The sequence below is a fragment of the Accipiter gentilis genome, chromosome 3, assembly GCF_929443795.1.
Source record: "Accipiter gentilis chromosome 3, bAccGen1.1, whole genome shotgun sequence".
Taxonomy (NCBI): Eukaryota; Metazoa; Chordata; class Aves; order Accipitriformes; family Accipitridae; genus Astur; species Astur gentilis.
The window spans coordinates 23,433,245-23,454,313 of NC_064882.1; the positions used below are offsets into that span (position 1 = coordinate 23,433,245).

The following is a 21,069-nucleotide window of genomic DNA, read 5'->3' on the forward strand; positions in this document are numbered from 1 at the left end:
TGGATGAGGCACACAGACAGCTAGAAGTAACCTCACATTCGCAGACCCTGGTCCTGATGGGGAACTTCAACCACCCAAGTATCTGCAAGAGGGGCATAATCAATCCAGCAAGCTCCCAGAGACCATTGATGACAATTTGCTGATCCAAGTGACATAGGAGGCGATAAGGAAAGTTGCTCTGCTGGACCTCATACTTGCCAACATGGAAGAGCTTGTTGGGGATGTGAATGTGTCCTGGGTTCAGCCGGGATAGAGTTAATTTTCACAGGAACCTGGGAGGGGGCACAGCCAGGACAGCTGACCTGGACTAGCCAAGGAGCTATTCCATACCATGTGACATCATGCTCAGTATATAAATGGGGAGCTGGCTAGGGGGGGCTTTCAGTGGGGGAAGTGGCCAAGGGTCGGCTTCTGGGTGGTGAGCAGTTGCACTGTGCATCACTTGTTTTGTATATTCTTTTATTAGTACCCTTGTTGTTGTTGTAACTTCTCTTTTTGCATTGTCCCAGTAAATTGTCCTTCTCAACCCACAAGGTTCTGATTATTTTTTTTCCTTTTCCCCTTTCTGATTCTCCTCCCCAGCCCACCAGAGGGGGGTGAGGAGCAGTGAACGAGCAGCTGCATGGTCCTTTGTTACCAGCTGGGCTGAAACCACAACAGAATGTCAAAGGCAGCCTTAGCTGCAGTGACCATGAGATGGTGGAGTTCAGGATCCTGAGAAGTAGGGCAAAAAGTAAGATCACAACCCTGGACTTCAGAAAAACAGGTTTTGGCCTCTTCAGGGATCTGCTTGAAAAAGTGCCATGGAATAAAGGCCCTGGAGGAAAGAGGGTCCAAGAAACCTGGTTGTTATTCAAAGGCCACCTCCTTCAAGCCCAAGAGCAGTCCATCCAAATGACCAAGAAAAAATGCCTGCATAGATGAACAAGAAGCTCCTGGAAAAACTCAAACATAAAAAGGGAGAATACAGAGGGTGGAAGCAGGGACAGGTAACCTGAGAGGAATACATAGACACTGTCCAAGCATGCAGAGACATGGTTAGGAAAGCCAAAGCCCACCTGGAGTTGAATCTGGCAAGGGGTGTCAAAGGCAACAAGAAGGGCAAAAGAAAGACTAGGGAAAATTGGGCCTGTTACTGAATGGAGCACAGGACATGGAAAAGGCTGAGGGTACTGAATGCCCTCTTTGACTCAGACTTCTGTGAAACTGTTAAGTTTAGAACTGTTATTCTTTTTTTACAATAAAAATAAAAGTATAATAAAGGACAGTACAACCTTAACTTGCCTTAAATCTAAAAAAGCCCAGGGCATTATCAGATAAACTAGTAACCAGTATTTTATTTGCCAGCCAAAACATCCATCAGATAAGATTAAACATACGTAAGTAAAACAAATCATTTGATACACCAAAGAAAGATCAACATAATGGCATGTGGAATTACTTTTCCAAACTGAAAATAAGAACAGAAATTAGTCTTCCTCTGTAATGTTTTGGCTATTTTGTATCTGCTGGAGTGACAGTATGCCATTAGCTATCCTGTGACAGTATGCCATTAGCTTCTCATTATCTATCTCTTTCATTTCTCCAAGTAAACAACACGCTAAAGCAAGGTGTCCTACAGAAGGAGCGCAGTGCTGTGTTTGGGGAGAATGAGCTCATGAAGGCAACAGCACACCTCATGTACAGTTCCAAACACTTTTGAACTAGCAGTGTAGGACAAAAATGCCAATAATTTTTAATGTATTTCAACAACAATGTCAATAGCATCACATTTCTGTAGAACATAAGCAAATGTGAGACCACAGGCCACTGGGAAGATAGGTAGGCTGGTAGCATCTATGTTTTCATTTAAGCCATCACACTCCTACAGTACACAAGCACTCTGTTCAACAAGGTTGTGTTCTAATGATGAAGGTGCTATCCTGCAAGCACAGATTTACTGGAGACTTAATTTTTCTTCAGCTTCCATCACCATTACTCAACACAGTATGCATAATCCCCATCTATGACTTATCAGTAGTCTTCATAAGCTCCCTGCAGGCAATATAATTGAATCCAGCTCCATCCCTGAACAGCTACAAAGAATATGTATTAATGCTTCAGCCCCACCCTTAGGCAGAAATTACTCAATCATGAGGCCCCATCAGAATGTCCACAGGATGAGGGTGAAGGGATAAGAAGCTCCATTATTTGTAACTAGTGGAAACTTACTGAGGTTATACAAGAAGGAAGGAAGGCTCCAGATCCCATATCTGACACATCTGCTTAGAAAGGGAACTCTAATCCGTAACAGAAGCTCTCCCTAGGCAGTGTAAACCTGTCCTCTTAGTACTAAGTGGAGTGGAATGATCTCTATATACATGTGTTTGCTTTCAAATAATGTGCCAAGGAGCAGTTTGCCAGGAAGGCTTCTCTCATCCTTCCCTACTTACTGCTATACTAGCAGGGAAAGTGAGCTGTATACTGCCATGATGATACAATGGAAATAATTATACCCAGCAAAAAATCACCTCCCATTAACAAAATGCTTTCATATTAAACAATAAGGTAATCCCTCACTAATCGAGTATATGTTCTCATTCAATTTGTATATATAAGGGAGTACAACTACAGTTAATGGACTGCACTCTATCTGCAATGCTAATGCTAAAAGTCTGACCATTCCTGGTTTTCTGTACTTTTACCACCTCCAGTGCTATTCCTCTGTCTGTATGCAGTTCAAGTTTCTTGTCCTCCTCTTCAAAGGCCTTCACTGTTTAGTCTTTTACTCACCTACTTTCATCTTAACATACTAATTTTCCTAGTCTACTTCTCCCACAGACATGCTTCTGCCTTCTTTTATTCTACTTATCCTAAGGTGGGGATATACTCAGAACTTATTTGCAAAGCCACAAAGTACTTTCTACTTCAAATCCTCAGTCAGACCTGACCTAATCCAAGAACTCTCTGTCAATATATCCCTACTACTGATTTATCTATGCAGATACAAAGAACTGTGGCTCTTGCAGTTTACAATATTATTGTAATTAGTAACCAGTTGGGGTTTTTTCAAATAAAAATAGATGAAGTACAATTATCACAAAAGTTTGAATGTCCAAGATTGCTGGGTAAAGACTTGTTATGAACACATAAACTCTGTGACTCAACCTATTTGGACTACTGTGTCTCTTTTACATAGCTGAAGCTAATAGAAAAAAAAAAGAGTCCTCAGGAGCAAGAGTGCCAGCACAAGTCTGCTGAGTCACACAGGCTGCAAAGGTCCAATTTCTAAAATTTGTTTCTTCTGAAGTTGAACATAAGCTGTAGCAACATAGTGCTAAATTCTTTATCTCAACTCACGCACTTAGCTCCCTCAATTTGTAACAAAATTTAAATAAAAAAAATAGCACCCCATAAAGCATAAGGGACTTATTTAAAAGGTTGATTAATCAGAAATTATACTGAATTTAAGTAAAACAGGCAGGGCCTCACTTTAGAAGATAAGAACATTTGGCATAAGCGAACTGCAAAATGCATTTGCCAACTTCTATTCAGTACCAGGTTCTGAAACATCTATTCCTTATTTCTGCTCCCTTACATACATAAATTTTAACTTGACAGGATTTCTCACTTGAATGCTTATGATTTACAACATATTTGCCTTCTAATTTACCGGAACTGCCTTTTTATCTCGGGGGATTTAACTAAAGCTGTTTCCATATGTTTTGAGCTCTAAGCTTGAGACCACGGATTTAGAACTGTACAATGTTTTGCTATTGGGCAGGTTGGCATAAATCCCATGTGCAGTGTATATTCACATAATAACTCCAAGGTGCTTCAGCAGGACATCTCCTATGACTCAAGTGAGCAGCATGTAGCAAGATGCTGTTTTCCAACACTATAACGAGAGTTTACACTGAAGAGGTGAAGGATATGTCACTGTTTTGTCCCCAGTAGAACACAACAGCTTTGTGCCAAACCTTACTCACCTTACTCCTTCACAAGAGCTATTGTCTCACATTACTCTCAAACAAAAAGAAGAGATCGACTATTTTTAATGCTTATATGTTTTCACCAAGGACAGAATTTGCTCATAGGAAATGCAGACTGAGCCAAATCTCACCTACAGCGTGAGACATGCACACCCAACTCCTTTCTCACACCATGCAGCAGCAAGCCTGCATGTCAGAGTCACAGCACTGTACTACTGTGGTCTCTCTCTCATTCTCCAGCATCACCTGCCAGGCTCCGTGGATTACAGAGCTAGGAAGAGGTTTCCACAGTGTCCTGTGGGGAAGTATGCTACATAAGGAGGCTCCACCCTACACCATCCTCCTTCTGAGAAAGGAGGTATCTCTATTTCCCAGTCACATAGGTCTCGACTCAGGAAAACAGAAATTTGAGAGGTCCAACTGTAGGATTAGATAAAGTTCACAGTGACTCAAGGGTGAAATCCTAGCCCTAGTGACATCAACAGAAAAACTCTCACTGACTTGAAGGGCCAAGATTTCAGCCCATATCCCAAACTAAAGTGTTTTTTAAGCTGATGAAATTCAGGCTCTGATCCTGTAGGAGATTTACACACCTTTCACTTCACATACTGAGCAGTTCAAATTTAACTGAACCATTTATATCAAGTAAAGTGATGCTTGTTGCTAAGTTTTAGCAAGATCCAGTCTCTAATTGTAAATACAACCTTAAGGTCTTACACTGTAGTGAAAGGTTTCAAACAGCACAAAAGCAACTCTGGGGTTGCTTACTTTGCTTTTTTTTCTTTTTACTTACTTTTGTCTGATCATCAGCTTTAAATACATAGCAGATACTTCGCTGATTTGCTGCTCCATCCTTTATCAGACAAGCAAAATAGCTTGGATCTTGGCTGTTGTGAATCAGTTTGTGGACATGCTGTGGCTTGTATTCAAACAAACTTGAACAAATCAAAGGATCCCACTGCTGGATTTTCCCTGTGTCTGGTTCACATCGCAAACTTGCTGGTGAAACATAAAGTCGGATCTGGCTGACGCTAGGTTCTTCTTTGGAAGACTTTGTACTGAGCATCCGGATCTCTGCCACAATCCACGGCAGCATTGACATGGTGGTTAGGGAATGCACTGGCAGAGAACCAACAAGCTGGAGACTGAAACTTGCTGAGAAATCACTAGGTGTTTGACACTTTTTAACTTTGAATGTTATTGGCTCCATTTTACAGTCCTTTAGGGAACCTGGAGTAATTCACCAATATTTCAGTTCCATGGAATGACGGTATCTGGACAGTTCCTTTGATTAAGGAACATAAGAATTCTGAAAGGAAAAGAAATAGTTATGTAGGTGCTGGAACCCTATTAAAAATGAACTGTCAGTAACACAAATATTTAATAGCTTAACATCAGAAGAGACATACTGATCATCTACCATGACCTATCTAGCAAGTTTCTCCTACATTGGGCCTTACTGTTTCAGGTCCAATAAACGTAATAGTACTAAATACATTGCTTGGAAAAAAGTCAGTCCTGATTTAAAAGTTGCTTTACAACCCTTGGTAAACCATCTAATGAGTAACTAAACTCAAAAATGCACATTCTTTCTAGCTTGTTCTGTTTCATGGGCAGGCATGTGTGGATCACACTGGCCTATTTCAATCCTATTATCACAGAAAGAACTCATCTGAGCTATTCTGACCTTCAAGACAGCTGAAGTCAGTTCTTGCTGAGACACCTTCACATTTGAGGGGGGGGGGGGGGTGGGGGGGAGGAGGGAAATGTCACCTTTCTTGTTCATAGGTGGATGATTTTGAATTTGGCTACTAACGTGGAACTGTTTCCTTGGGTATAGTTTGCCAAGTGATCATGGGCTGTTACCAACCAGACTTTTGCATTAAGTAACACCTCAGAAATCATTGTCATCTGAGAAACCTAGCAGCAGTCAACTGACTGATCGCTGATAAACCTGTCAGATCACAGAGATGAGCAACAATCCTCACAGCATCCCACTAAAAAACAGATGATGATTCACAATTCATGATTGCTTTTCAAGGCCTGTCAGCCAGCCAGGAATACTTGATGTTTGCCACATTGATATTGTATCTTTATAATTTCTTAAAATATCAAATGGAACCAAGTTACATACAACCCTGTTATACCCAGCATCTATTACCACTACTGCTGCTACATATTAGTAGTTTTAGTAACAAAATCCAGTAACTGCATTTAGCTATCAATTTGGTTTCGCAAAATAGCCTATGTAAACACATAGATGGGCACTTGTTATACTACCATGTTTTAACTCCTCATTAATTGAACCTGGTTTCAGCTGTTACATTATTTTGTGTGAGACTGATGAGAAGCTGACAGGCCTATAATTGCCTATGTTTAAATACCATGACACTAGTTTACCCTTAGCCTTCAGAGAGTTTCCCATGAAAAGACCTATTAAAAACAACATGAGCAGTCCCAAGAACTCCTTACAAAACATTTTTAATTATATTTGAACAAGTGTTTAATAAATGGCATCTATTTACTGTGGCAACAGTATTTCTTGCCTTTGTTCATCTACAAACATGATTAAAAATAGCATTATTTTTCTCATGAGTTTTCATTAAACTTTCTCCTTTATTTGTCCTTGTAAAAATATTTTCAAACTGAGTTCCTAACAGAGCTTCACCTTGTTGAAAATGAAAGGAAATGTTAGGATTTAAAAAAAAAAAAAAAACTTAAAAAAAAATTTCAAGATGGAAGTTCATTTTAAACTAAACACATGTTTAAAATGCAACGAATTTGCAAATGTCCAAGTGGGGAAAAATGTTTCTGCAATAACTGGCAAATTGTAAAAACAAGAGAACTGCAGAAACCACATATTTGGGTACATTTACTTTTTGGAACTTCTGCATCTTTTGACAAATGAACTCTGTGGCAACATTACCAGTTCCAAGGACGCCAAACTTAACAAGAGAATCAAACAGTGCAGGTTTTAAAGATACTGTTTGAAGAAATAATCATTAGAGGTAATTTTTTAAAAGCCATTTTATAAACCTCTGTGTGCGTGCGTGTGTGTGTGTGTGTATGTGTCTGTGCGTGGGAGGTGTGGGAAAAAGGGCCATGAAAACACAGAATTTTTATGCCTCATTTCAATTATACTACAACTATTTTTCAATTTTTTGTTTGTTTGTTTCACAAGCAAGCACGAAAACAACCATATTTAAGATGAATATAAATGCATTGCATTGTATGGGGTAGCAGCTTCAGGAAGCATTTTTACACCTTATCAACACTGACTGCTAAACACAATTATCATAGTTTTGCATCTGTCAGGAGTAAAAACAGTCTCTTTGACAAACGATTACAAGGGGTTTTTTTCCTCCTTAACTGTAACAATGAAAAATAGTTCAGCAACTGCAGGGAAGATTCATTTGTAACTACAATGGTGTGTAGTCTGAAACACATAAAAATTGAGTTTTTAGCTTTTAGTGTTCTTGTCATTTAGTGGCATACGTAATCATCTCAGGATAAGAAAGCCTAAGAAATCTCCATTCTTAGTTGAAAACAGAACTGAGCTACTGCACCAATGATGGCCTATTAGCCACACGCTTTTTGTAACCATATTTCTCAATTGTGTTTTCTCAGAACTCTTTTTAAAAAAATGCAATTAAATAAAATGCATGTAAAAATACAACAAAGTCACCCTCATTTAAATCGAATTTTCAAGGAAGAGAAGTTTCATTTGGATTACCACTATCTACCATGCTCCTTTACCCCAAACCTACAAGGCACTGCAGCTTCAAACAGGAATAAGTATCACAATATAATACATTATTTTGCATGCTAACTCTAAGGACTGAACAGTATATAAAAAAAACAGGTCGATACTCTGTCACACTTCAGCAAACACTGTACTGCTGGAATGTATTTAATATAAATGCAAAGCTTCTTGGCATCCATCTGTTTTTAACAAAATAAACACCTTGCAAAGTCAACAGCATAAATACACCAATGTCTGCATCTGTTATTTCTAAAGAATAACAGTTAATACTAAATCAAAACAGTTAACTAGAAGTCAGAACGCTAGGGGTTTTTCCTAACATTGAGAGAGGCTAAAAGTGCAGTTTCTCAGAGCACAAATTTAGCAGCATCAGAAGGTCTCCTTATCTAACCCACATCGTTCTGCATGTTACCGTTCTGCATGTTTCGTCTCCCTTGTCCAGCCATTCTTTCTTGTTTCCTCACCCTGTCATCGTTATCTTAATTTGCATGCAAATCCCACCAGAAGTTATACCAATTTCATGCTGCCGGCATTAATGTCCTTTAAGTTTACACCAAGGACTAGGTTTTACTTCAAGACCATAAAGTATTTATGTACATGCTTAAATTAGACATAAAACAGTTCTGTTCATCTCCCTATTCCCAACCGTAAAATTAAGCACACATTATGGCCAAAGAGTGTCTGCGCTCTGAGCCAGTCCATGTCTGCCCTGACTCCGCCACTCAGAATTTTGGCACCTGCACCCATCTCTGGTTGCCACCAATCAGTTCATCCCCTCTACAACTTGGCTCTGCAGGCACTGTATCCGTTTACCATCCCTATTAGTACAGTAGGCTCAAACAAGCTTCCTCTTCCTCCCAAGTGTCTGACTAATTAACAGTTTCTTCAGAGCAAATGCTTATTTCACCTTTAACCCAAGAGAGAATAGAAAAGGCATAAAAATAAAGCTGCCCACTTGTTTCCTTCCACCTAAACTTTGATCTTCCCATGACAGCTCTAAGTCCCGTTCAGCTCCATTACTCTGGGTTGAGAGAAGACTGCCAGGCTTTGCTTCACACACAGGCTGAGTGCCTCCAATTCTTCTCCCAGTGCTTACGGACGTAACTGGGACAGCTCCACTTTCTCCCCTCCATCAGCATCTTCTGAAGGATCTATGTTGCCCTTGCACTCAAAGCTGAGAAGAGCTTGAGCGGCACTCCTCAGCTAACAGCTTTGCTGCTGTCTGAGAAATGTTAATCTTCTCTAAACAGTATCTTCATGTTGCCACTGTTTAACCTGCTTTGATTTAGCTGTATTTGCTCCATCAGCATAAAAACAGCCAGGCAAACTGTAGCACATACAGTATTTACACAAACCACACTAATAAATCTAACCTCACCTTCTATACTAGTAAACACCAGACTGACTCAATAATGTGAAAGATACATATGGGAACATATATGTGCTCTTTGTCCTCAACTTCTCTTTCACTGTGATCAACCCAGCCACTTCCCACAGGTGGGAAGCAACACTACGCTGATAGTCCTGTTCTAGCAAAATCTGATACTGTGTTTAAAAAAATACATATCGGGCTCTTGTTTACCCAAATTGAATTTAGTTGAATTCTCACCTTTTTATGTCACCAGAAACTACAAGGGATGCCTTCAGAGAGAAGTCAGGGTGATGGCAGGACAGCATGAAGGGGACACCTTAGTACTTCTGCCATTCTGGACCCCAGGTCCTCCCTGCACGAAGGTACCTAAGCAGCTGTGCATCATGCAGGACAGCATTCCTCAAAACTCACCTTCTCTCAAGAGAGCAAAGACTTTATCATGAGGACAAGGTACAGGCTCTGGGTGCCATTCAGCTAGATGGGGCCAGGTCAGCTCTGAGATTAGGAAGGAGAATCTTGTCAGGTACAGAGAACAGACTGTGTTATTAACCTGGGAGGGTGGGGCACTGGAAATCATGTTTTGACAGCTGGAGGAAAACCAGGCAGATTTGGGATGGACTCAAACTAATATAGAAAAAAAGACAAAGAAGGGAAAAGATTGTTCTAAACCAAATGAACACACACAAATAAAAAAAAAGGCAGAAAGTGGTGAAGAGCTATCCTTCTTCTGCTGTTTCTTCTGGACTGGACTAAATTCAATACAGACATGTGGCCAAAAGTTTCAGACTCTTGTTCAGAACATAGGTAATTACTGACCTAAGCAATCCTTCACTCTCCTCCAGCTCTTCCCCTGGTTTGGTAGCAGTTGGAGTGCTGGGACCCACAGCAGAACTGACAAATTTACAAGACATGTCAAGCAAGGAAGCAGTCAGAGCTTCCACACATCAATGATTAAATGAGGAGTTTGACCTGTGAGTTGTTGAACAGAAAGACCCCAGCTTCCTCAACCTTTGCAGTTCATCCAAGAGACAACTGTGCAGTTACTCCACATCAGGCTCTGACATGTCAGCAGGTTTTTTTCTGTACATTGGTTTTCTTTCTCCCCTCCAAGAAGCTAAGCAAAACTTCTAACCATATAGCAAGGTCTTGTGAAAAACAGCTGGTCTTAAAGAGCACAAATTTGTTCAGCTCTTCCCTGCACAGCATTAGCGCTGAACCATGCCGACAAATGGAACCAGAGGCACTGGTACTGCCTGCACTTCACTGCTGATTATTTTAGCAGAAGTATCATACTACTTAAGGATTATGAGGAGCCCTGGCCTGCAGCCAGAGCTCTGGAACACAAGCCAGAACTAAATACCACTCCTCTCCCTCTCTGTCTGATCCCTGAATGAGATTTACATTGTCTTCACTCATGCTGACAGATTTCTCTATCCACCTAGCAGGATATATAGAAAAACACAAATGAGAATATGCATTAGGTATGCCATGATATGGTCACTGCTGAGAAGAGGTCCTTTTACGTTTCCATCAATATGCATGAAACGACCCTCTTCTCTGGCATCACAACGCAGCATCCTTTAGATCATTCTATGGGGCTGCTAGCTGCAAACTTTTTTTTTTACTTTTTTTTTGAGGCTTCAAACAACATTTTTGGGCTGTCTTCTACAGTTAAATAAGATTGTTTAGCTATCATACCACAGGTTCCTCTCAGTTTTCAAATAGTTTTAATTTAACTCAAACTGGCACTTGGAATCACAACACGCCCTTCTGTTGCAAGGATGATCTTTTTATCTCATAGTTACTTATTATCTGCTGTTTCCTTCTGGAGCTATGGCTTGCTGTGGGCAACAGCACATGGAAGTCCAAAAGTCAGTCTGCCTCAGAAATTATTTTTAATTTCCGTTCTTTTTTCATATACGTGCATTCAATGCTGACTTTTAAAAGATTCTTTTCAATGCCGTCAGCAGCTTCAGATATGGCCCTGAATAATGTTCCACCATGTACCTGGAGCAAAAAATTGGTTTTGTGGTAATAATCACACCTAAAATATTTACCAATAGAGCCAGGATTTACATCACTCCTCAAACAGGTTAAAAATTTAAATAGACTATTAATAAAAAAAATATTTCAGTGAAATGGTAATATGTTCTTGATTATAAACATACAAGTTTATAATCAACTATCAGATGAAGAAAGTAGCTCACTGTTCCTGCCCTTGACACCTGTTGCTATTTCCTTAGTAGAGTCCACAGAAATTAATATGATGATGATTGAGGTTTTCTGAGTCAGCCTCATTCGGACCTGAACAAAATATTGGGCTGTTCTACCACCGCAATGCACTAAAAAAAAAAAAAAAAATCTTTGTAAAAGAAAGCTTGCTAGGTAAATTACATTCTGAATGCCATTCCTTTTTATTCAATTGCATATCCACAGCCAAAACACTTGCACCCAACTTTTCAGTTAACCAAATTATAAAGTGAAAAAAGTGCTAAGTCATCTACGTATCATTGAATGTGTTTCACATTCCTTCCAGCCTGTCATTTTTCTCACCTGCAAACATTTCTACTTTTGCATATTAGCTATGACTTTCAGCATTTCTATAAAACGAGCTGTGACAAATTTCTATTTCGGCAGTTACAAGTGTTAAAAGTATAATCATATTCCTCAGCTCAGAGGTATTTGAAATTCAGGAGATGTATATTTTTACTAATTTTGACCCACGATGTTCCATTCGATCTCTGGGCTTAACAGCCGGCACAAATCCCTCCATCTGCACTACTAAAGGTTCCTACCGCAGATCTGCCATATTAGCCTCTCTCCCAAATACAACACAGCATACAAAGGTCTCAATCTTTTCAAACTGCACTATAAATAACCACATTTGTTTCATACCTCTCATGAACGTGGTTTCAAGAGCTCGTTCCCTTGTTAATTTAGTACACGAATTTAAAGGGCCATAAACCCACTGCGCCAGTGTGGGGGGATTTTAAGGCTAAACTCAACTGTGCTGCTGTAGGAAAGATTAGTTTTACCCCCATGGGATGAGTCGCTGTGTCGCTCTAAGCAGCAGCAGGTTCTGGGAGGAGTTACACCGGGAGATTTTGCATCGATGGGTGAGGAAGGTGCAGGCGAGAGTGAGAAACAGAACTAAAAGCAGGCCGTGGCACATCAGGTTAAATTCAAGCAGGTCTTCTGGTTATTCCGCTGAGAGGCCAGCTCTCCCAGGACCCTGCGAGCTGAGAAGCGCGGCACCGGCGCCCCGCCGCCGCCGCCCCCGCCCCGCTCCCGACCGGCCGCCCCGTCCCGTCCCGTCCCGCCCCCGCAGAAATGCTGTCGCCTGAGCAAGTGCCGCCACTTCACCGGGGGGCTCCGTTACGACCGACGGCGCAACGGCGCCGCGAGAGACGGGAGGGCGGCAGCCCGCCCTACCCACGCCGCGGGCAGGGAGCGGGACCCCGGGCCGGAGCCGCCACCCGCCTCGCAGCCGCCTCCTCTCGGCCGGTCGGAGGCTTCTGCCACCTCCGAGTCCGGGTACAGCGCACGGACCAGCCCCGCCAGCCCGCAGCCGCCCCCCGCGGCGGGGCGCCTAATTTCTCGCCTCAACTCTTTCACTTCCTCCGGGCTAAAAACCGCTCTTCCTCCTTCCCCCCCCCCCCCCCCCCGTCCAAAAACGCCGCTCGGTCCAGCCAGCGCCGCTCCCCCGGGGCCGGCCCGCAGCGGGGGCACGGCGGCCCCCACAGCGGCCCGCGGCCGCCCCCCGCCAGGCCTGGAGCTGGGGCTGGAGCTGGAGCTGGGGCCGGGGCTGACCGGCCGCCGCCACCGCTTACCGCCGCCTCTCCGCCGCAGGATGTGCTCGCTGCAAGGAAGTGCCTTCGGCGGGCAGCGGCCACGGGCTGTCAGGCGCCGCCTGCCCTCCTCCCGCTGAGGGGAGAGGGGCAAAGAGCCGTTAACGGACGCCGGGCCGGGGGAGGGGAGGGGAGGCCACACCAGCGCCTCAGGGCACCGGCGGGCGCCCCGGCTCGGCTGGGCCGGGCCGGGCCGAGCCGGGCCGGGCGAGCGGGCTGCTCGCCGCCTCTTGTTGCTGTCCGCCCCGATCAGGACGGGCCGCCCCGTTCCGTCCCGTCCCGTCCCGCCCCGCCCCTACCTGCCGGCGGCCTGGGCGGGAGGCCGGGCCGTACACCCGGCGGCTGCCGCTGGCCGCCTGCCGCCTCCCTCCTCCCGCCTCAGCCAGCGCGGGCAAAAATAGCAACAGGCGGCGGGTCCCTGGTCCGGCGGGGGGCGGAGAGGGACAGGCGCCCGCCAGAGGCGGCCGGCGACAGGCGGGCGGCCGGCGACAGGCGGGCGCTCGTGTCGCGACAGCGGGCAGCTGAGGCCGCCTCCGCCGGCCCGGGTCGTCCCACTCGAGGAGCGTTTCGGCGGCGCTGCGCCGTGTGTCTGTCACAAGCTCTCCTTTCCCGCAGAAGGCAGGCACGTCGTCGACGCCTTGCCGTAGTGAGCGCGGGCGGACCGCGAGGTTCGCTGTACTTGGGGGCGCAGAAGGTAAGGCGGGAACCCCTTCCAAAGGGAAGTTTGCTCACAAAACTGGAACTAGCCCGGCAGCTGGAAGCAGAAGCGGTCAAGTCGCCCCTCGGGTCTGGGCCCAGCTCTGGCCGTGGGGCGGCCTTCTGCGGGCCCGCCTTCTGCAGATCACCTTCAGCCTTCCTCCCAACTTCTTCCATGCACGAGAAGCCACACATCCATCTCTATATAAAATCACTGTAAGGGTTGGCACTAGTCGGTCTTTCAGTTGCCAGAGAGGTTAAGGAATGAATGGATCCGGAGACTTAATTACACTCCTCTGCAAGTGCTCTTTCCAGATGGTGAAGGCAGCCTACATTCCCGTTCTGCGAACCACTTTTGCACTCAATTAATTTCAAGTTGTCCTGGCAGTAAGACCACTGATTTACTTACTTTTAAGCTTGTGCAGATTTGTAGAATCAGAGCTTTCTCAAGGAAATTTGCTCTGCTACTGCACGTGTGCTATGCCGTGAGGGAAACGGGCAAGTAAGCCGTTGGATGCAAGCACAATGTTGCCCCAGATGATGAAAAACAAGTCATATTTTGGTAGGTAAGCACATCCCCTACTTGCAAAGTGTATGGTGGTTATATCTACATGGCTTTTGCTTGCTAGGTGTACTTTCATGGGATCGTTGATAGGTGAATCGAAGTATGAAAGCAGCAGTTCCCTCCAAGCACTTGTTCCCAATCTGTACTCAGTTCATGGTTTGCCGTTTCTCCTTCAGACATGGGAATAGGTAGGAGTGCCTCTTGTTTTTTGGTGATGTATTTTACATTCCTTGGGAATAGGACTGCCACCTCTTTGCAAACCGTGCCTGTCTTACATTTTAAACCGTCACGGCTAAAGACAATGCTCTTACTCCAGTTATCACCTGCCAACCTCAGTATCTGAGACAAGTGTGTCCTTTTGCTCATTTTAAGCCTGCTGCCTGAGCATCGCATGCCTCTGGTAATCATGTTCTAGAAGCTGGTGAACTGCAATCCCCACCCAGACAGCTCCAGCACTTCAGCCGATGCTCCTGGATTCCCAAATTACCAACCAATGATCTTAGGAAGACATTTTTTACTGCTTCACTGTTGCCTTTCAGAAGGTGATAATGAAACAGATAAGAATCCTACAAGACTATTTCTTGCTGCTTGGAAAATCCTTGAACAACAACAGAAGTCAATACTAGAGCATCAAAAATACAAATCCTTTCTTCCTTCTCCTCACTGATGGCTGGGATAGAAATCAGACTCTGCTTGAACTCATTCATGGGGCCTTCTATTATTTTTCCTGTTATCTCTGGCTCATATGTTTTAACTCTTTGCCTAGCAGAGTTTTTTGTCAAATTACTCATGTTCTGGTACAATATTTTATAAGAAAAGTGAAATGTGCTGGATAAGAACTACACTTATATTGGTTTAATAGTTCCATTTGCTCTAATTTTGAAAAAAGTCCCCTTTTTCATTCAAGTAGACATAAAATATTTCCTTACAGTTAATAGGAGACAAAAACCTGAAGTGTTTATATTTGGCAAACACCTTGAAAAACTATTCAGGAACAGTCACTCATCTGTTTAATCCAGCCAGTTTCTATAATGCTTATTGGTAAGGTGTGGTAAAAATACAGTATGTGAATGCCTCAAAAAGGAAATGTTAGTATCACATTTGCAAAATTTTGTGATAATTTTATTTTAGAATATTTTGCTTTTTTATTAAAACTATCAAAAAAAATCCAAGTAATAAAAATACAAGATCTGTCAATGGTTTTAGAAGGTATTAGTCTGATGTCTGTCACCAGCTCAACAACAGATGAAAATGTCATTAAGAACAACATATTACTAATGAGATAAGAGTGGAGAAACGCAAAGGTCACTATAAGCATGTGGAGCAAACTCCACCATGTTCAGCAGTGTACATATAAGTGACCATTCATTTCAGTGCTGGTAATACAGACTTAAAACACTGCTATGGCAGAAATCAAATTGTTTGCAGAGAAGGTTTAGAAACAATGCACAAGAAAGCGTTTAAAGCTGTATCAGATGAAACAGAGCATGTAGGTATGAACACCCTTTGGTGTGACTGGTGATAACAAGAGAAAGAACTGTCATGGGACAAAAGAGTGCTTCTGAATAGCCATGCGGTAAAGCTGCAATTGTTCTTCATGGTCTGTCCTTGCAGTAGAAAGGTATTTTAATGTTACATAGTTCATGAGCTACATAAGGTGATACAGAAATGTAGAACATGGGACTGTGTGTAAAGTCACCTTCTCTTCTGGTTTTAGCACCTATCAGGTCTGCAAGATGTGGTCCCCCATTTTTATGATTCAACATCCACACTTTCCTGAAGATAGATATTTAGGTGCTTTATTTGAAGAACAAAAAGGTCACTTTGTCTTTTATGTCAGTTATTCAGGATGCAGGAAGACCAGTTTGTTTTCTACTTGGCCTGAGAGCTTTCAGCCTGCCTCCCATCAAATTTACCTAATCATCAGCCTCCAGGCTACATTGGACAGCATTCCTTCTCTCTGCTTCCTGATGAAACTGTTACTTACGTAGGGGGAAGAAGAAAGGTTCATTTGTGAAAACAAGAAGAGAACCAGAACAGGGGTCATATGTTCCAGTCCCCAAAAAGTAAACACTTACATGTGTTCCAGGGACTGGAATCCCCGTATTCAGGTGAAAGTCCCGAGCACCAGACTTCCTAATAATTTTTGATTTTCTGAAACAGTAAATCTCTGTTCTTTTTTCCTTCACAGGCTAGTTTATTTTTACAGTAGCCTATTAAATGAAACATACTACCATCACATTAACTTCTTCAGAGTGAAGAGGAAAAACAGCCCGGGCTTTCCACATCCTGCAAACATGATGTATAAAAGAACACCAGTTTAACCATTATCTCTTTGTCCAGTCACACTTTAAAAAAACATGAAGCCAACCCCACCACTGCCTTTTGTACAGAACCTGAATATACAGGTTTGTATGAGGCATGCTATAAGAACATGCAGGCAATGAAGCCTCTCTTGTAGGCTAAGGAGGAGGAGCATCTACTCACTTGATCCCAGTTGTGGCAGGATCATAAGTCAGTACAAATTTACGCTGAATGTGCCTGGCCATGGGTGAGGGCTGAAATTGGGGCTGCTGTGACTGTGGATGCACCCCTTGAAGTACCACAAGGCAAACGGGAAGGTTTAAGTTTCCACTCATGATGCTTTCAGAGTTCAAGTTGCTCCATAGTTGGGCAGCAGTTGATCAGTAACATTTTGGATTATGAATTTGAATGCGGGCACCTACATTATGCTTCAGTTGCATTATAAGTCTCTGTGCTCTTCCCTCCAGATTACCCAAAATGATAAATTTATATTGCTATTATATAAAACAGTCTAAGTCTTTATTTGTGATTTGTTTCATGTAAATCTGTTTAGTACCTTATTAAGGGCATGATACTAAGTGTTTCACAGTCCTTTGACTTAAGTGAGCTCTGGATGAAGCACTACATTCTTATCCAATGACACTGTATCTCCAGATGCTATTTATATACAGTTCCAGACATTTCATAAACAAAATTTGAATGATAACTGTTATTATAGCACATTTGCCTACTTCATATATGTAGGAATGCATGCCAGTGACATTAGTTAGTGATTATCTTCGTAGACAAGAGGCTTTCTGTTATCACTGATCATGAGTAAAGAATCAAGAAAGAGTTGAGCTACTGTTACAGATCCTGCCTGCTGCTGTCTCTGCATTTTTGTGCATTTCAGATGTCATGATTAATCCTCCCTCCCCTTCATTCCCATAAATACATTTAAAAATGATTTACCAGTGATTGTGCGAGTACTTTAAGCTCTTCCTTTTGTTTGGAAGCTGCTGTTGCTATGCCATCATTTATATTACATTTTATTTAGGTGGATGTTAGGATATGATTGGACAGTTTAATAGGCTCATCCCATTACGCACAGTGTTCTGATGGTGCATGACCTCATTTCTGTTACCTGGCAATTGCTATACAAAAGAGAAATGTTGGCTTCCACTTGGAAGTTGAGCAGAAATACCACCCTTGATGAAATTTGTGTGCTTATATAGTGCAAAGAAATACTGTGAAGGAAAGTAATTCAGCTTAGTTTAATTACCTTTGATTACTTTTGTACTTATTGGCAGAGAGCAGTTTTGTTGGCGATTATTTTTATTTACAATTAATTTTTAGATTTTTAGATTTATGTATGGCATCCCGGTGCCTTCAGCCACAGAATCCTATAAGTCCCTAATCTTCTAAAGACTTATGCTGGTGCTTAACAAACGTTAATTTAATATCATTTTAATGTTGCTATTCACAGTGACTGTTAACAAGGATATAAGGTTTGCTTATTGTTGGTGTGTCAAAATAAAACCCACAACCACTGGAACTCTGAAAATCAATAGCGAGCAGGAAACTTCACTTACAGAAACTTTGCAGGTGAATTAGTTACAGATTTAAGCACATACTTGTACAATATTAAAATAATTGCTTATATATTAAATATTCTTTTACAGTGAATTCCAGTTATCCTTGTATGATTTGTTGTTGTATAGCAAAAGTTTCAAATAAATCCTTCTGCAACTCAAGTACAATACTTGTTTTTCCATAATATGCTGTGGACTAAGGTCACAGCCTATAAAGAAGATGAAATGTATTTACTTCCTTCTAGCCAAACTGTTTCATAAAGTTTACTGAAAAAAATAAAATTCAGGGGTAGATTTAAGTTGTGACTAGTAAACAAACTAATAACCTTCAAGTGAAGTCTACATTTTGGGTTTTTTTGGCAGAGTTTTTAGTACTATCTTAATTTCTTCTTGCTATAGAGGCATTTCATCTTTAGTCTCATAGGCATGATTACCTATAGGATCAAATGTTTACAACTTTCATTGGAATTATGTGTATTCATCTGTTATAAAAGACAGGCTCATTTTACATGGTTTTGGTAACTTAGGGATGTGTCTTTCTCTAGGACTAGCCAGGGATTCCCTTACACTTGAGTTCAGTCTGGGCTGCAAGTGTTCTTTATTCTAGTCATGGCAATTCCCATTTCTGGATAAAATATTAGTGCCTCTGCTCCCAGGTCAAGGCTGGTTATTCACAAATTACATTTGTCTGTTTCTTTAATGTCTGTCGTGGGACTAATCATCTCTAAATTGGCTTCATTATCTTACACAACACTTTGATGGAGGAATCAGACCAGATGTGAAGCAGCTGTAGTTTAACACCCATTCCAACTTACAATACTAACTTCTCTCTTTGGTATACTCTTACTGCCTTTTTTTCGGTTCTTTATTTCAGTTCTAGATCCTCTTTCTCTGATGCAAGACAAGGTTAGTAAAGACTCTAGCAGCAACAAGTTTCATCTTGTAATTCTGTAGTTTGTCGTAATTGTTCAATCAACTTGATAAACCACTGTGGGTTTTGGTGTTTGTTTTTTTTGTTCCCCCCCACGCTAAGTTGTGAACTTCTTTTTGGAACAGAGCAGGGAATCGAGCAAGTAAATTCCTTGTCCCGGGGAAGACAGAATTATACAGATTGGGTCATTATCTTGACCGTATCTGTACTGTTTCTGAGGATGCTCTAAAGCCATCTTAAGGATGTCTCAGTATACGTCAGCTCATTGCTGGCCCCACTGCCAGACTTCTAAGCCACCTGCAGAGTTCTCCAAGTGCATCCACTCGGTGTACAGCAAGCAATCTCTCATAGGCCTTTGTGGGATGGCTATAAAGGCCCTTCTGTCTTGCCTTATACCATATTCATCTGCTCCTTAAGACCTTCTGTATAGCCCAAAAAAGGGGGTTCTCAGCCTGATGACAATATATCACAGTCTTGCTGTACCAGCACCTGTTAGAGGTAACCAGTTTAGGGTATCAGTTAGGTGGAAGATGAGAGAGGGATGAGGAGGTTCCCTCTAAAGGTCTGAACAAGGAGAATGGTGAAGACAGTGACAGTAGGGGCAGCAACATCATCATGACCGTACTATCGGCATGTTAGCAGAACCAGCCAGGTGGCCACCCATCCACCCCAGCACTACCAGGGACTGCCAGCTCCTAGGAGAGATGACATCCCTAGGAGATCTCCAGGCAGGAGAGAAGTAGTAATTAATGCATGTAGGTGATCCACAAAAAAATGGCAACAGCTCAGCAGAAACCCAGCCTGTCACAGGAACCTGGGGGAGAGACCAGGCCATCCAGTTCTCCTTAGCATCCCTTGACAGACTCTGGCCAAGGCTGAACACAGATGGCTTTCCTAGAGAGAGGAAATACTAGCAAAATCCAGATCCAGGCTTGGCATGTAGAGGCAGATGTAAAATAAACATGCCTCTAGCCTGTGGAGGTGTTCAAATAAATACAGAAAACAAAAAAAAAATCCAGGACCTGCAATCCTACTGTCTTCAGACCTTCCCCATGAATTCAGTAAAGCAATCTTTACCATATTCTGTAACAAAAGAAGTGCGAGACCTCCCATGCTACAAATGAAAAGAATCATGGGATGGTTTGGGTTGGAAGATCATCTAGTCCAACACCCCTGCAATGAGCAGGGACATCTTTCACTAGATCAGGTTGCTCAAAGCCCCATCCAACCTGAACTTGAACACTTCCAGGGATGGGGCATCCACAACTTCGCTGGGCAAATTGTTCCAGTATCTCACCATCCTCATGACAAAAAATGTCTTCCTTATATCCAATCTAAATCTACCTTCTTTCAGTTTAAAACTGTTACCCCTTGTCCTATCGCTACAGGCCCTGGTAAAAAGTGTCTTTCTGTCTTTCTTATAAGCTCCCTTTACACATTGAAAGGCTGCAATGAGGCATCCCCAGAGCCTTCTCTTCTCCAGGCTAAACAACCCCAACTCTCTCAGCCTTTCCTCACAGAAGAGGTGTTCCAGCCCTCTGATCATTTTCATGGCCCTCCTCTGGACCTGCTCTAACAGGTCCATGTCTGTCTTGTGCTGGGGACCTTAGAGTTGGATGCAGTACTCCAAGTGGGGTCTCAGAAGAGCAGAGTGGAGGGGGAGAATCACCTCCCCTGATGAAGCCCAGGGCTGCAGGCTTGTATAGATCCACAAAGCTCCCCCTGCTCTGGGTATAGCTCATCAGCACCCAAACTGAAGGCACTAGCCCAGCCTGCCTCCTGCCAAACTGTTCCTCTGTCTGTGCTCTACATCTTGGGGCCCCACACACCTGGGGATCTCACAGCTGAGTCACACAGGTGGCCCAGCCAGCTGCACTGCATCCATCCACACTGCGGTTTAAGGTCAAATACAACCAGGGCCACAGGTGGAGGCTGCACAGTCCACCCCATGTGCCACAGGTTTGTAGCACCACTTGTTTTCTGCCTGCTTAGGCTCCTGAGGGAGTGTTTTACATTTATCACGTGTACTACAGCTCTCGCTTCAGCAT

At 42.9% G+C, this 21,069-nt stretch overlaps 1 protein-coding gene across 9 annotated transcripts in view; it reads right to left on the minus strand.

Moving 5' to 3' along the window:
• The window catches only part of TBC1D1 (TBC1 domain family member 1), a 120,853-nt gene extending 107,543 nt beyond the window's left edge, over nt 1–13,310 (minus strand). For 4 of the 9 annotated variants that reach the window (XM_049835248.1, XM_049835229.1, XM_049835238.1 and 1 more), the window contains exons 1-2: nt 12,937–13,148; nt 4,765–5,280 (exon numbers count right to left, since the gene is read on the minus strand). In XM_049835248.1, the coding sequence (XP_049691205.1) occupies nt 4,765–5,181 (417 nt within the window). In that variant the 5' untranslated portion in view covers nt 5,182–5,280; nt 12,937–13,148. Of the gene's footprint in view, nt 1–4,764; nt 5,281–8,689; nt 8,724–9,343; nt 9,563–10,075; nt 10,285–12,936; nt 13,149–13,253 lie in introns of those variants that run through there. The other 5 variants (XM_049835201.1, XM_049835181.1, XM_049835191.1 and 2 more) reach the window with 5 other exon arrangements.
• Nucleotides 13,311–21,069: the final 7,759 nt, after the last annotated feature.